The sequence below is a fragment of the Bactrocera oleae genome, chromosome 5, assembly GCF_042242935.1.
Source record: "Bactrocera oleae isolate idBacOlea1 chromosome 5, idBacOlea1, whole genome shotgun sequence".
In the NCBI taxonomy this organism is placed as follows: domain Eukaryota; kingdom Metazoa; phylum Arthropoda; class Insecta; order Diptera; family Tephritidae; genus Bactrocera; species Bactrocera oleae.
The window spans coordinates 58,885,921-58,900,433 of NC_091539.1; the positions used below are offsets into that span (position 1 = coordinate 58,885,921).

General features: G+C 32.5%; 1 protein-coding gene across 2 annotated transcripts; it reads right to left on the reverse strand.

Moving 5' to 3' along the window:
- Window positions 1-10,234: 10,234 nt before the first annotated feature.
- Window positions 10,235-13,818, reverse strand: LOC106625384 (allatostatin A receptor 1). 2 transcript variants are annotated; one of them, XM_070109677.1, is made up of 7 exons: window positions 13,211-13,818; window positions 12,532-12,817; window positions 12,157-12,307; window positions 11,831-11,949; window positions 10,840-10,915; window positions 10,552-10,707; window positions 10,235-10,472 (listed from the first exon to the last, which is right to left on the reverse strand). In XM_070109677.1, exons 1-7 carry the CDS (start codon window positions 13,491-13,493, stop codon window positions 10,356-10,358), a joined length of 1,188 nt encoding a protein of 395 aa, XP_069965778.1. In that variant the 5' UTR covers window positions 13,494-13,818; the 3' UTR covers window positions 10,235-10,355. The 2 variants fall into 2 exon arrangements, with proteins under 2 accessions (XP_069965778.1, XP_069965779.1); XM_070109678.1 differs by having other exon boundaries at window positions 10,235-10,457; window positions 13,211-13,817.
- Between the last annotated feature and the right edge of the window lie 695 nt (window positions 13,819-14,513).

The window sequence follows — 14,513 nt, forward strand, 5'->3', positions numbered from 1 at the left end:
CTTCTTTATGCAGTAACTTGAAGCAGACGGTATAAGGTAGCGCTGTCTATATCATATGTGTTATAGTAAAGAGCATGCAACTGACTATATATTATGAAAGCCAGCGCTGTTAAAATTTACATGAGTATATTTACAAAAGCGCACACGTGTTTCAATTCATATGCATGGATACTTGCAGCTGAGTTTGAACACGTGTTTATGCACACTTATCAGTTTCAGTATGAGACATAATATGATGGCAGCTTCGTCATTTATGTGTTAACGCAAACAAACGCAAACACTTATAGTATGTGCTTTACACATGGTAAAGACAATACATATATTGGTTGCATTCCCTCATTTCTACAAAATATCTTATTTATAGCCTGAATAGGTTATATTAAGTTTGCCACGAAGTTTGTAACACCCAGAGTGGAAACGTCTGACACTTGATAAAGCATATACTATATATAAATTATCAGCGTGACGAGCTGAGTTGATTTAGCAATGTCCGTGTGTCTGCCTAACTGTATAAACACGAACTAGTCGCTCCGGTTTTAAGATATCGATCTGAAATTTTGCACACGTTATTTTCTTCCCATGAAGCTGCTAATTTGTCGGAGTCGCCGATATTGGATCACTATAGCATATAGCTGCCTTACAAATTGAATGATCGAAATCAACTGTTCGTATAAAAAACTTTTTCATTTTACGAGATATCTTAATGAAATTTATCATAAGTTATTATCTAAGGTAATAGTGCAATATTCGAAGAAATTCTCCTGATCAGATCACTATAGCATATATCTGCCATACAAACTGAACGATCAGAAGAAAGAAAATTATTTTTGGAAAATAGTTAGTGTTGTTTTCTTGATAGTTCATAAAATATTATCATTTAATTTTTTATTTTATTTTTTTAATTAATAAAAAAGATCGTGTAAAGTAACTTACTTCTACGACTATAGAAAACAGTTTATGGTTATAGGTAAAAGAGCTCCACAAAAATCCAGACACTGAGAAATAACATCTCAACTATCACTTGGTAGGCGATAGCAAATTTTATTGATTAAAAACTACTTCTCATTTTCAGCGTATTACAAATCTATTTCAAAACTTTTATATTTTTAGCGCTTATTTTAATTTTATTTGAATCCTTTTACACAGAGTCAAGCTCTATTTAAATTGTTCAAAACTTTAGTAATATATACAGCTACTCCAACAACCGCATTGACCGCAACCAAGTTTCATAATATCCGATATGAATATCCACACCCACGGCTTATGCTCACGTTCACCGCAAGTCAGCAAGCTTCCCTGCTGTGATACTTCAATTTGCATTGAAAGTGGCGCAAACTTCGTACAAAAAACAATAAATCTTTTTTAGATTTTTGCCACTTAACCATTAATCAGTTTATCACCATGCATTTGCGAATAATAAAAGTGGGTTAGAAACCATATGTTCGCTTGTAGAGCAAATTGAAGGCACTATTAAAGAATCGGCAACTGTAAACGTTCAACAGTGTTAAATTACTCATTACTCATACGCCATTGGGTATCGATTACAAGGCTTTACGGAGATAAGAATTTTGTAGCTTTGTAGTTGTGGTGTTGTACATTTTTTTTAAATTATAAAATGTAGATTCAGAATTTACTGTAAAATTATTCTCATTGTAATGCAACCCACTCTTAAGGCAACCAAATCTTATTGAAAACTGCCATTATTATCAGATACTTACACTGACTAAGAACATATTTCACAAAACTAATAATTCAGTTAAATTTAAAAATCTGAAAGCTATCATTACATTTCTTTGATCAATCCATTACCATATTTTAAATTTTCCACTTCATTAATGTAATCAAGAGTATCATAGCGCTTACGTGTTTAAGCATCCAAAAAATGTTTAAATTAAATTAAATTTGTTGTATTATTTTTAATAAGTAAATAATTTAAACACATAATCGCAAATAGGTATATTTATAAGAGGCACATTTAGTGCAGAATTTTGAAGAAAAAAACTGTTTTTTAGTCTATACGTAGTCTACACACACCAAAATTTTAAATAAAAAGTGCAAATAGTATATAATTAACAGCTTTCTAAAGTGTCAATCAATTCAATCGGTTTTTCCTAAAACTACTTTTTTTCAAATTAGCTACAACTGTAACTTAAAGGCAAATCATTCGATTGTTTTGATTTTGATCTGTTAATTTTGTATATGTTGCTCTGTGCAATAACACACCCACTTTGTATAAAAAATATTAGGGTATAGGTAAATATTTTATAAAAATATTATTTGATATTATTTTTTCCAAAGTCTGCAATTTTCTTAAATTTCGTTTTTTTTAACAATAGTAGGTTATTGTACGTATTGTCTGTTAACTCGCTAAAAATTATTATTTTTTAAAATACTTTTTATGCATTCATCAATTGTAAAAATATATAATACAGCCAAGATTTTAATAAGATTTAAAAAATCATTTCGTTAGTCGGTCACACTAGGCGCACTCCTGCATAAAAGATATGAAATTATACCCAGCAATTTGGTGCGAATACCAACATAAAGAACAGAATAACAGTTTTATACGTCCATATGTGTAATGACATTAGGGTATCGGTTATTTCCCAAGTCATTTTCCATTTAAGCTAACCTGTGTATTTTTGTGTTCAAACAGTACACCATGTCGTATGAGCAACACTGAATATACAAATCACTTTTATATATGTTCTGTACATTTGAAATTAATTTATTTATAAAACAACATTAAACCTGTTTATGTAGAGCGTTAATTTTGTTTCGAATATACTGTCTTTCAAGCTGTATGTTTATTTGCTTAATTAAAAAAACCAAAAAATGTCCTGTTATATGGTGTACTCGTACATGGCAAAAGTATAATGATTTTGACAAAGTTTAAATTGCAAATAAAGAGCTTGTTTTTAAGGTGTATAACTTTTCAAGGGCAAAAACTCAAACTTTAGAGGGCAATAATAAAAAAAATCAGCTTAGGCAATAACCGCACCCTAATGTACGTACATATAAGCAACAATCTTCATGCAACGCACGTAAACACTTCAATTCTCAACTGCACTAAAAATATAATCTTAGTAACGCAACGCTGCATGGAGACCGATTGCACTTCGTAGTCAACATCCTGCAATCCAAATGAAAGCAAAGATAAGCTATGACAAAGTTAAGAACGTATATAGCATGTTTGCCAAATTGACTTTTAACTCTGTTTGCTGTGATTCGCAGTCTGCTTTTATGATCATATTGAAGCAAAGAACTGCTAACAGATTTAATCATTCACTAAGAAAAGGCGAAGAACTTTTGTTTTTTAAGGCAAGTTTTATATTAAGAAAAATTATTTTAACGGCCTTATGTTATATAATATATTATAATATAAAATTAATATATTTATTACTTACTTATTACTATATTCTCTCTGAGATATTTAACTTACATTTTATAGGAACTCTTATTATCACTTAAAAAGTACGTCGCTCCTCTGAGTGTATATTATAAATGTGAAATGCTCGTATGCTTGCAGCATTGGTGGTCTATTTTCAATTTATTACATTGCTCTGTTTCGATCCCCCTTGCTAATTCCAAATAAATGGAAACATAAAATTTTTGGCGCAAACTTTAGTTTCTTCCATTTCTGTACTAGCTTTGGCTTTCAAATCTATTACGTTGATTATTTCTATACTGACTCACTAGCGACCAATTAAAGTGGCATTACCGGCTACGAAAGTAAAGGTGCAAAAGCACATATGTACATAGATATGTACGAACGAGAGTCTATAAATCTTTTCTCGATAATATCTTCAATTTTGGGTTTTGTTTGTCCAGCTGCTTAATTTGTGTAAGGTACTTTGTTAAAGTTCAAAGTTAACTTGCTCTGAACGGCAAATATATTGCTTTACTCATACATATATATAATATATTTTTTGGTCACTATTACAGAACGCACCATCAACTGCTACTCCCAGTGTGGAATTTTTAATACTATTAAAATTTTTTCACATTTGTTGTTACTTAATTTTTGCTTAGCATATCACACTTACGCAATATTGAGTTGTTTCAAATTAAACTACTAGTTACTGTAATTCCGTAAAGTGTTGCCTTCCAAGCAATGTGAATTTGCACAGGATTCTCAGCCCAAGTGTAAGCCAACACTAATTGGTTTTAACACAGGTGTAAAAATTTGTTTTATGCCTGCAGCAATATTGTAGAAATTCGTAGTAAATTTTATTACTTGATTAATTTTTAGAATTAGTTACATGAAGGACAGCAACTCAACTGCAAAAATCGACTGTAAAATTCTAGAAATATATGTAAGCATATATTATCACACATATTTCAATGCAAGTATTCACACACTAACGTATACGATGTCTACCTTATTTCCTCACAAATTACCACAATACTCTTTAGTTACGTATACGCAGTGGCATACCAAAAATATTTGCAAATTATCAAGTATCAATTTTTTAATAATTGCATTAAGCCTAAGACAATCTTAAATACATCTGTGTTTATTTTTTGGTCTTGCGCCGTCTTAAATATAAGCTGCAGATTCCAAAAGCATAAGGTATCTCAATAACCTATTCTTCCCAACTAATGCAAATATAAGTAATTCTCATATGTATGTCGCGGCAGTAAGAGAAACGATATATGGTATATCTGACCATTTAATAGGAATTCACTATCTACACAACTATAACTCCACTCACTACTATGTTTTTTCAGATCGATAGGAGTACTGCCACCGTGGGCTCTATTAGCGCTAGATGCGTCATTTTGATGCACTGTCGTAGTACTTTATAAGCTCGCTATCCCGTTTTACCGCGCTTAAAGCCTTACTGCAATGGTTGGCTACGCTGGAGTTAATCTGCGACGTCGACTGGGCCAGCAATGCCGCCTGGCTATTCGTGTATTTCGTTCCTTTATTTATCATACCGTAGTTATTCAATAGAACCCCACAGATCTATACCTGGTACTTCTGCTTGGAGGATGTTGCTTATTATAAACTGTATATGCATTTAATTTCAGAACAAACATTTTTCACTTCCCAGAGTACAATATACAACTTTCTGTATAGCCGTGATAAAGGAAAATATATATGAAAACAATAATGTATAAGTTTAAAGTGAAATATTAGCCCGCAAGATCAATAAAAGTCAGCAATTTATGTCAATTTCGAAGTGCGAATATATTAAAAGCTTCAGCTGCAATCAACCACACAGCTTGTGGTAAATGCTTAACCAGAATGAGTGGTTTTGTATATGCAGAGCTTTTTTAATGGCCTTACAGCTCCTGTTTACTCCACTTGCATTTGTACTGTATGCAAATAAAAGTAATAAAATTGAGTTAATACGAAAAGTTGATAAGATGAAATTTCATACCACAAGGAGAGGTGTTTGTGAGCTATTTGAATTGTTTTCGGCTTTTCTGTAATTTTTACTTGAAATATTCAAAACAGTTATATAATCACGACTCTGCACTTATGCCACTTCGTATGTGAAGCGTTTTCGCTCCATTCCATCGAAACAAAATCGAAAGTATCTACGGAGAACGTCAAATAAAACAAACGACAAAAATTGAATTATTGAGTGGTGATAAATTACGGCAGCTTACGTACATGCGTATGCTCTCAACTGCAGGAGCTTCAAACCGCCAACGGAAGTACTTCATACGCACATATAAGTATGCAAGTATAAGTGTGCCAACATAGGTACACATATGCTAGCACAGTCATTTCATTGTGAAAGTGAACGATGACTCAGAATTTTGCTTTCTCATTTTTCTTTTTCATTTATCTCCTTTTTGTTGACGGTTGTTGTCAATGTTATGATTGATAGCCGTGAAAAATGTTGACAACGCAGCGAGACCCTCTTTGCCAAAAACGTTGCAGATAAAATCTTGGCGTCTTAAATTATTAGCGGCATGTCAATTGTTGTTTTCATTTACGTTGTTCGCTATTTGGTTTTTGCTATTCACAGCTTGCTATGACAATAAAATATTTCATGACTTATCCAAGTCACGTGAACAAAACGAAATTGGCGTTTTTATGTCATTTTGCTGATAAATTTTCTGCGTGTTCGTGTGCACTGACTATTGAATATTAAACAAATACATTTTAATATACAATTTATTGTATTTTTTTTTTTTTGAGACAATTGCTTTTCTGGTACATCTATATGTTTACAAAGAAACATGCATGTGCTTGCATTTCATTCAAATATATGAATACATTTTGATACTTATTATGTATGCTAAAAAAATCAATTAAATATCTTAAATGTGTAAAGAAGACAAATCAAAGCGTAACAAAAATCAAAGAATATTTGAACAATGAAATATTTAAACATTTATGTATTTACCTTACATGTTTCTTTTTAAATGTGCTTCGCTAAACCAAATAATATATAGTATTTTTTAATTTTCACATCATTTCGTACGACCAACGATTGCCGTTGTCTCAAAAATTTTATTTTTTAAAAAATCTATTAGCTATCTGATCAGATTTTGATTATTAAACAATACACTATCTATCACTTCCTCCTCTACACTATGCCTCACTTAAAAAAGTGTGCATTAGCCTGTTTGAAAAAGTAGGGAGATACTTAAACACAAAATATTTGTCACATCAGAGTGAGTCTCATCCATAATAAAAAAAAAATTAGAAAAAAGAAATTAAGATAAGAGTAATTGTATAGTTTAGATGCATTAATTACTATTTTGAGCAAAATCTGTTAAAGGATGTTTTTTTAAGATATGTGACTTTCAACCAGAAGTAAAATGCTTAAAATTTAGAGTTATGGCCCAGAACTATAAGGATTTCCTATTATGTCTGAACAAGCGTCTTCACTTCTCACGACAAAAAATAGTCCAGTAGTGTTAAATCGCGACGATCACAACCTTAGAGGTCACACCACATGGAAGATAATGTGCTCCCAAAAAGTTTCCATCAATAAATAGATTATTTCATTGGCTGTAAGGCATTCAGCCAAAGATCGTTTACATCAATTCGTGCACGAGTTGGATTTTGTAAACTCGCAAACCAAAATCTTTCCGCAAAATCTTCCATAAAGCTCCATTTGTTGACCGCGATGGCAGTTGAACTAAATCGAGTCTTTTTAGATACTCTGCTCGTGGTGCGAAACCGATCTATGATTGCTCAAAGTACCAACTCTGCTGGGCGATTATTTCGACCAAATATATGTCGCAGCGCACGATGCATCGGACGAACCGAACCATTTTTTCGATAATAAATTTGCAAGATTTGGAAACGTTGTTCCGGAGTATCAAACCAAACTTATTTTAAACCAAGTAACAGCTGTCAAAAATACCAACTCCGAAAAATGTGTTGGCTCACCCGTATTAGTGTGACAGCGCCAAAAACGGTCGATTTATCAGAATTTGAAAAAAATAATGTATCAATTGTATTAAATTAAGGGTATACACAGTAAAATTTTTGAAAAAATACAAATTAAATATTTATCGCGTTACACGCAATCTTTGACGGCGCTAAAACAAAGGTCCTCCACTGCTGCAACGTTTCCGGCCTTCTCCGTGGGTGAAACCTAACAAAAACGTTCGACTAGTAGTTATTGGTGCTACAGCGACCTACGGTCAGAAAAAACTATCATAAATTTACAAAAAAGCGGTATTTCAAAATAAAAGAAAAAGTTCATTTTAACCAAATTTTTGATAGTTTTTGGTCTGCCAAAAATCGATTTTTGATCGGATCAATAAGATCACTGCAACAAATTTGAAAAATTTAGTATCAAGAAAAACGCGTTTAAAGATAAATTAATCATAAATTAACTGTTGGCGGCTACACTTTAAAAGGCTGTAAGTCAAAAATACTTCAAATATTCATTTAAAATTTGATGATGTTATTTCTAAAGGTATAAACTATCGATATATGCAAGAATAAATTTTTTTTGTATTTAACGTATATATATTACTTATCGTATATTTTATTATTAAATCGCTATTTTAAGGAAAACCTGACTTTTTTCTTTTCAGATATGCATAACAAATCGGCTTGGCATTACATTTCACCGCCTAATGATGTACTTTGAATATAAAACCAATAAACTACAACCATGCCCACTATTATTTAAGAGTATATACAATTTTCTTTTAATATTAATATTACCGTACTCTACCGTATTAGTTGCCACGACAACGAAAGATATGATAAAACGGTACTCATAAACTCGTGCTCATGGACTGGAGAACGAGTAGAAGTAGAAAAAACAAAACAAGAAAGAAACACAAAAAAAATTTTTAAACTTTCCGCAAGAAAGTTAGTGACAGTGAAAAGTTTCTGAGTTTTTAATGCAACCAGTTGATAGAAAATTGTGAATATTTCTTACAAAAACTTTTGCTCGCTTTTATATTATATGAATACAAGTAAAGAGTTGTTTTAATATGCCACAATAAAATGGTTTATACATATACATATACAGTGCGTTCAAATATTAACGTTTTCTTTTTACAAAGTGTAAGTAGCGTTTATTGGGAAAAAATTTTTAATTATAGAGAATATATTATGAAGTTATAGCTGATATTTATTCAATATTGCTGCAAATACCGCGTTGTCTATTAAAGACTAACATCTAAATAGAGCTAGAGTATAGACTGACATCTTTGATTTCAACTTGAAACTACATTCTCCGCATATCCAGGTACATATTATATATTCGGGTAGCTGATTGAAAACTTTTATTGACGTTTAAAGTATTCCTGATATTTTTCCTTCAATTAAAGCCCAAAATGTCTCTATTGGATTGGCGTGTGGAGACTGTGATGGCCAATCTAAAGTAACTCTATGGTTATATTGCTTCCATTGTGTACAGAGTCTGCTCCTATGTTTCGGATTGTATCTTCTTAAGGTACCCAATCATGATTATTTTTGACATAAAGCATTTCAGCTGACTTCAGTTAACCCTTTCTATACAATTTTGTCATTCTAACGGCATTCAGGTATTCTGTGAAACAGCTCAAAACACCAAATCAATGAGCAGAGAAGCACCTGTAAACATGCAACTCTTCTTTAAATTACTGTTTGTCTTTTGTCTTAGCCAAACACATGTCAAGGGGTTGAACAATAGAAAAGTTGACTCACCTGTCAATATAACATTGCTTCCATCACGGTTGATGTTTTCCTTTGCCAAATACAATCTCTTTTCAATATGTGTCTTTGAAAGTAAAGGTTGGTTAAGTACAGTACTGCTGCGGTTGATGTCAGAGCTCTGAAGTTTGCCCGTATTGTATTTAGATATATATCTAATTCCTTTTAAAACAAAAAAGTCTCTTAAACCGAGCAGTGGTTTCATCTCAAAAAGGAGAACTATAACTTTGTCTTCACTTTTACATGTCACATGATTTCTCCCTCTTCCTGGCTTGTCATCTACGATTCACCATAATGCCACCCCTTCCCAAATGCACATATATAAAAGGGTGGAGCGAAAAAAAAAATGTATTTGCTTAGCCTGAGGGTAAAATCTGTAGATTAAAAAAAAAAAAATTTTTGGACAAAAAAAAAATATTTTGACAAAAAAAAAACAAAAAAAAAAATTTTTTTTTAACATCTAAAGGATCAGTTTAAAAGTAAATTTCGAGTTAAAATTTTTTTGGACCAGAAAAAATTATTTTTGGTTTAAACTCTTTACATTTATATAAAAAATACCGAATGTGACGGTTTTTGACTCAAAATTTATTTTAACGCTTAGGAAAAGCATGTAGTCGTTTAAGACTTTTCGTTAAAACTCCATTAATGAGCACAAAAAATTTTTTTAAGTTGATAACTGATAATTGACTAGAGAAATGACTCTTCACAGCTTCTAGAACACCTATCAAAAGTTTTTTAGGAAATAAAAATTTTAACTAGAAAATTTACTTTAAAACTGAGCCTCTAGATGTAAAAAAAAAAAATGTGTCCAAAATTTTGCCCAAAAATTTTCCTTTTTTTATAATCTACAGATTTTACCCACAGGCTAAGCAAAAAAAAATTTTTTCCGCTCCACCCTAATATATAAGTACATATTTTCAAAAAGATAAACTTTACGTGGCACAACATGTGCATTGTTCTTCCTTGTTTAGCGATATACTAACATAAAGTAATTTTTTTGTCCTCTTCATAAATGTTTTCTTATTTAAACTCTAAAATAAGCCACAGCAACACAGTACGAGTATATTGCTTAACTGAGCATATATTCTTCAAAGCATAACCAAACAAAACACCCACAATGCCAGCAAATTAAATCGTAATGTAATTTAATTATAATTATGTTGCTCAAATATTTTACATTTTTAATGATGTAATATGGTAGAAGAAACGACGTATGTATTTATGTGGCTTACAGCATTTCAGCATTTGATGTGACATTGCCGGTGGTGCGTGTTGTTTTTGTGGCTTGATGTGACATAGGGAAGAGCGGTTGATTGCCACAGCCTACGACCTGGAATCCAGAGAACTTGTGCATTAAAATTTTTTTAATTTTTTCATAATTAGCAATTACCTTTGTATTATATTAAAATGAATAAGTAGCTTACCTTCCTAAAGGCCTTCCGGAAGTTATCAGAGAGGAAGGCATACAAAATCGGGTTGATGCAGGAGTTCGTGTATGCCAAAACATGTGAGATAATTTGCACAATGACTGAAGCATGTGTGCCGGGATACCAAGTCAGAGCTTTCATGACGAGTATTAGCTAGGGAGGGGTAGAGCGTATGCAAAGAGATTAAAATATTTTCTTTTTTGTTTCAAGGTTTAAAATTTATAGTCAATTAAAATATTTTCAAGGCTAATATTATATTTTTTTTTATTTCGAACTTTAACTTACATGTATTGGCAGCCAACATATAGCGAAAGCCAATACCACTACAACGACCATTCTGGTAACGCGTCGTTTACCTTTCCTGTTAAAAGAAGATGTTAAATGAGTAAGTACTAAATAATATCGAATATTTAAAAAAGCTTTATTGTACAATATCTTCAATAACTTTTTTATACCCTGAACAAAGTATAATATAAAGTTTGCCACCAGGTTTCTAACACCCAGGAGGAAACGTCGGAGGCCCTATAAAATATATATATAAATCATCTGCGTGACGAACTGAGTCGAATGAGCCATGACCGTCTGTCCGTCCAACTGTTTGTATATACGCAAATTAGTCCCTCAGTTTTTGAGATATCGTTCTGAAAATTTTCACACGTCTTTTTTTCCCCAAGTATCTGCTCATTTGCCGGAACCGCTGATATGCGATCGCTATAGCATATAGCTGCCATACAAATGAACAATCGAAATCAAGTGCTTGTATGGAAAACTTTTCCACCTGACGAGATATCTTCAAGAAATTTGGCATGGATTACTGTCTGCAGCAATGATGCAATATCAAAAAAAATTGTTCAGAACGGATCACTATAGCATATAGCAAATAATACATTAAAAAAATATTTTATTTAAAATTTTATAAATTTTTTATTTATTTTGTAATCCCAAATACGGGATTACGAAACAAAACAAAAATTTTAATACCGCAGACCGGATTAAAAAAAAATTTAATAATTAATTTAAAAAAATTGTTTAATCCCAACTACCGGATTAAAAAATGAAAAAGAAAAATTTTAATCTTAAGCAAATTTCTTACTTGATTTAAAAAATCAATTTGTTTAGAATTAAAATTTTTTCGATGTATCCCAAACAGTCAAGGAGATAACAAAAGCTTATGGCTAATGTTAACCCTAGTACAGTAGCCTTTTAGTAAAATGGTTTTTATGCAAAATACAATCGATTAAGGTATTGTCATTTTGTAGTCAAAAGAATATTTTACCTGGACTCTTCTGATGGCTTACAACCTGGTGCGGCTCTCCAAAGACGGGCTAACATGCCCATATATAAGAAGGATATCAAAGTCAGCGGTGCCACATAAGAAGATATGAAGAAAGAGATCTAAAAATGAGAACAGTAACCAAAAGAATAAATGCGCATTCTGGAAATTTTGTAATACCGACAAACGGCTGGATTTCAATACTTATGAGTTTAGAACTTGGAGAATTAAATTTGCATATAGTATAATTAAACAATGGCCTAATATAGATATACTAAACAAAAATGTCATTGCAGTACAACTCACCAATTCTTGTGAGACATGATTACCTGGAATCCAATTAAACTCCAACCCTCCTCTTCGGTGGAGAAAACGCAAGCTGTGTAACTACGTCCTTTGAAGTAATACAGACGGACCGAATGAGCCAAAGCTACAGGTGTGGCTGAAGAGAGGATGAGTATCCAAGCACAGAAGATGGCGCTGGAGTTACGAGATGCCAACGTGATTGTGCATTTGGAAGTGAAGTACCAGGGTTGCCATTTGTATGTTAATTGCGTGAATGATAAGAAATTTTATGGAAAAGAAATTGAAAAAAAGAAATTTTTTTTTGAAAAAAAAAATTTTTTGGAATATTTTTTATATTTTTTAAAAATTTAAACAACATTGTATTTTATTTTTTATGGTATATAAATCTTTGTACTTACAGCATCGCATTGCGTTCGGTACGCAAAGACATACTCGTCACCGGATGCACGACAGCCAGAAAGCGATCGAATGACATCAACACCAGCGTATAGACGCTGCAATGGCAGGTGACCACAATCATATACTGAACAAACTTGCACCACAGATTTCCAAATGGCCAGGTGGGCAGCACATAATCCGCAGCAGTAAAGGGTACACAAAAGACGACAAACAGAATATCGGAGACGGCGAGATTGATGATGAGTAAGTTGGTGGTGGAGCGCATTTGTTGATTAGCGACAACAACTATACGAAGTCAAAGAGATAGTAGACAGTTTAAGCTATATAAAAATTTGTCGAAATGAGAATTGTTATAAAAGCAAAGGAGAACATTGAAGCCGTAACTAAAACCACATCCGTTCTAAGTAATGTCACAGCAAGAAAAAAAAATGTTTTTTGAAAGAAAACTGCGCATTTCCGTTTGTAGGAAAAATGTCAGCAAAACAAAGACATGGCGGCCAGAAAATTCATTTCCGCTCAAGAAAATAATAGAATATAGAAGCATGGTGAGATAGAGTATTATTAATAGCTTAAACTTTTTTATATTTTTGTGAAGTTTAGTTACGACGTGAAAAGTTTGTCTGGCGACTTTTACTATGGAAACAATATAAAAATTCAAAATTTCAATTCAGTACTCACCGAATATGACTAAAACATTGCCCAACAAGCCTGCAACACCGATAACGCCGAAAAAGGCTGGCACAATGGCGGATACAACACGCTCGAGTGGGTCAAATTCGAAATCCAACAAATTGTCCGGCGGAAGAGTGAAATTTGCATCGGCACCGGCACCAGACATTGCAATCAAACTCGCGGTCGTACCAATAACACTCAAACCTTCTAAGCTGCAGTCTGAACCACTATCGTTGCTACCGTTGTCGGTTAGCGCTTCGGATAAGCAAAGCGTCGGCAGTACATCCATAGATGATTGTGCCGCTGGGTTCGTTCTTATTTTGAATGAAAAGCTATGATTTTGTTGTGTATTATTGTTGTAAGTTGTATTTCTTTTTCGAAAGCCTTGACTATGCGCTTACTAATGGTTTTTTGAAACTCAGATATTTACAAGTTTACGTCGAGGCTGCTTGAGGCAAATTCTTTTGTTCTTTTATTTCCTTTCCAGGTAACTATTTGATGTAAACAAAGTTCTCATTGCTAATTTTAGGTTAAATCAGTTCGGTGTTATTTTTGTTTACAATAGATATACAAAGACAAATAAAAAGACTTCGGCTAATACTAGAGCTTTTCTTTGAAACCTACAGCCACATAATATTTTCTACTTAGCACTTGTTGATAAAATGACCCACGGACTAAATTCCAAGACTGTATTTATGATACTTACGCCCAATAAAAGGCGAAACTTATATTTTGAAAAAGAGCACACTCTTCAGTCAAACTGAAAATTATCAATCAATGTTACCATCGAGGCCGATTATAACCATCTTTCATCTTATTGTTTAAAATTTTTGTATTAAACTAGACTTTTTGCTCGAAAAAAGGTTTTCTTGAATGTCGTCAAAGTTCCTTACAGCGGGCATTTTCTGCAGATTTCAGTGCAGAAAAGTGTTGCTGCGAACCAGATCCGAAAAAAGCAATTTGAAGCCCAATTCATACAAGTTTGTTATCGCTTTCATTGATTTGTGATATGATGAAACGGTGGAATGTGAACATGCGTCGCGCCCGCTTTCCACAGAGCTTTCGCATGCTAATCTGAATATTACCAACTAACTATTAATTGCTATAAAATGCTACTTATAATTAGCTCTGAATTATTTTTACATTCTCATATATAGAAGTATGTAGATACATATATACCAAATAATTCTGTATGTGAGGCACATATTTAATGTCTTATTTGAATTAAACTTCATGAAATGCCGAAATAGGATTAAATGTTGCCCAATACAAATAATTATTTTTGCATTCTAAATTATAATCCATACCA

Coding starts and splice junctions, on each gene's coding strand:
- LOC106625384 (XM_070109677.1), bottom strand. CDS start 13,493: ATGGATGTACTGCCGACGCTTTGCTTATCCGAAGCGCTAACCGACAAC. Junction 12,308..12,531: donor ACCGAACGCAATGCGATGCT/GTAAGTACAAAG, acceptor TCGTAACTCCAG/CGCCATCTTCTGTGCTTGGA. Junction 10,473..10,551: donor TCCGGAAGGCCTTTAGGAAG/GTAAGCTACTTA, acceptor TTAATGCACAAG/TTCTCTGGATTCCAGGTCGT.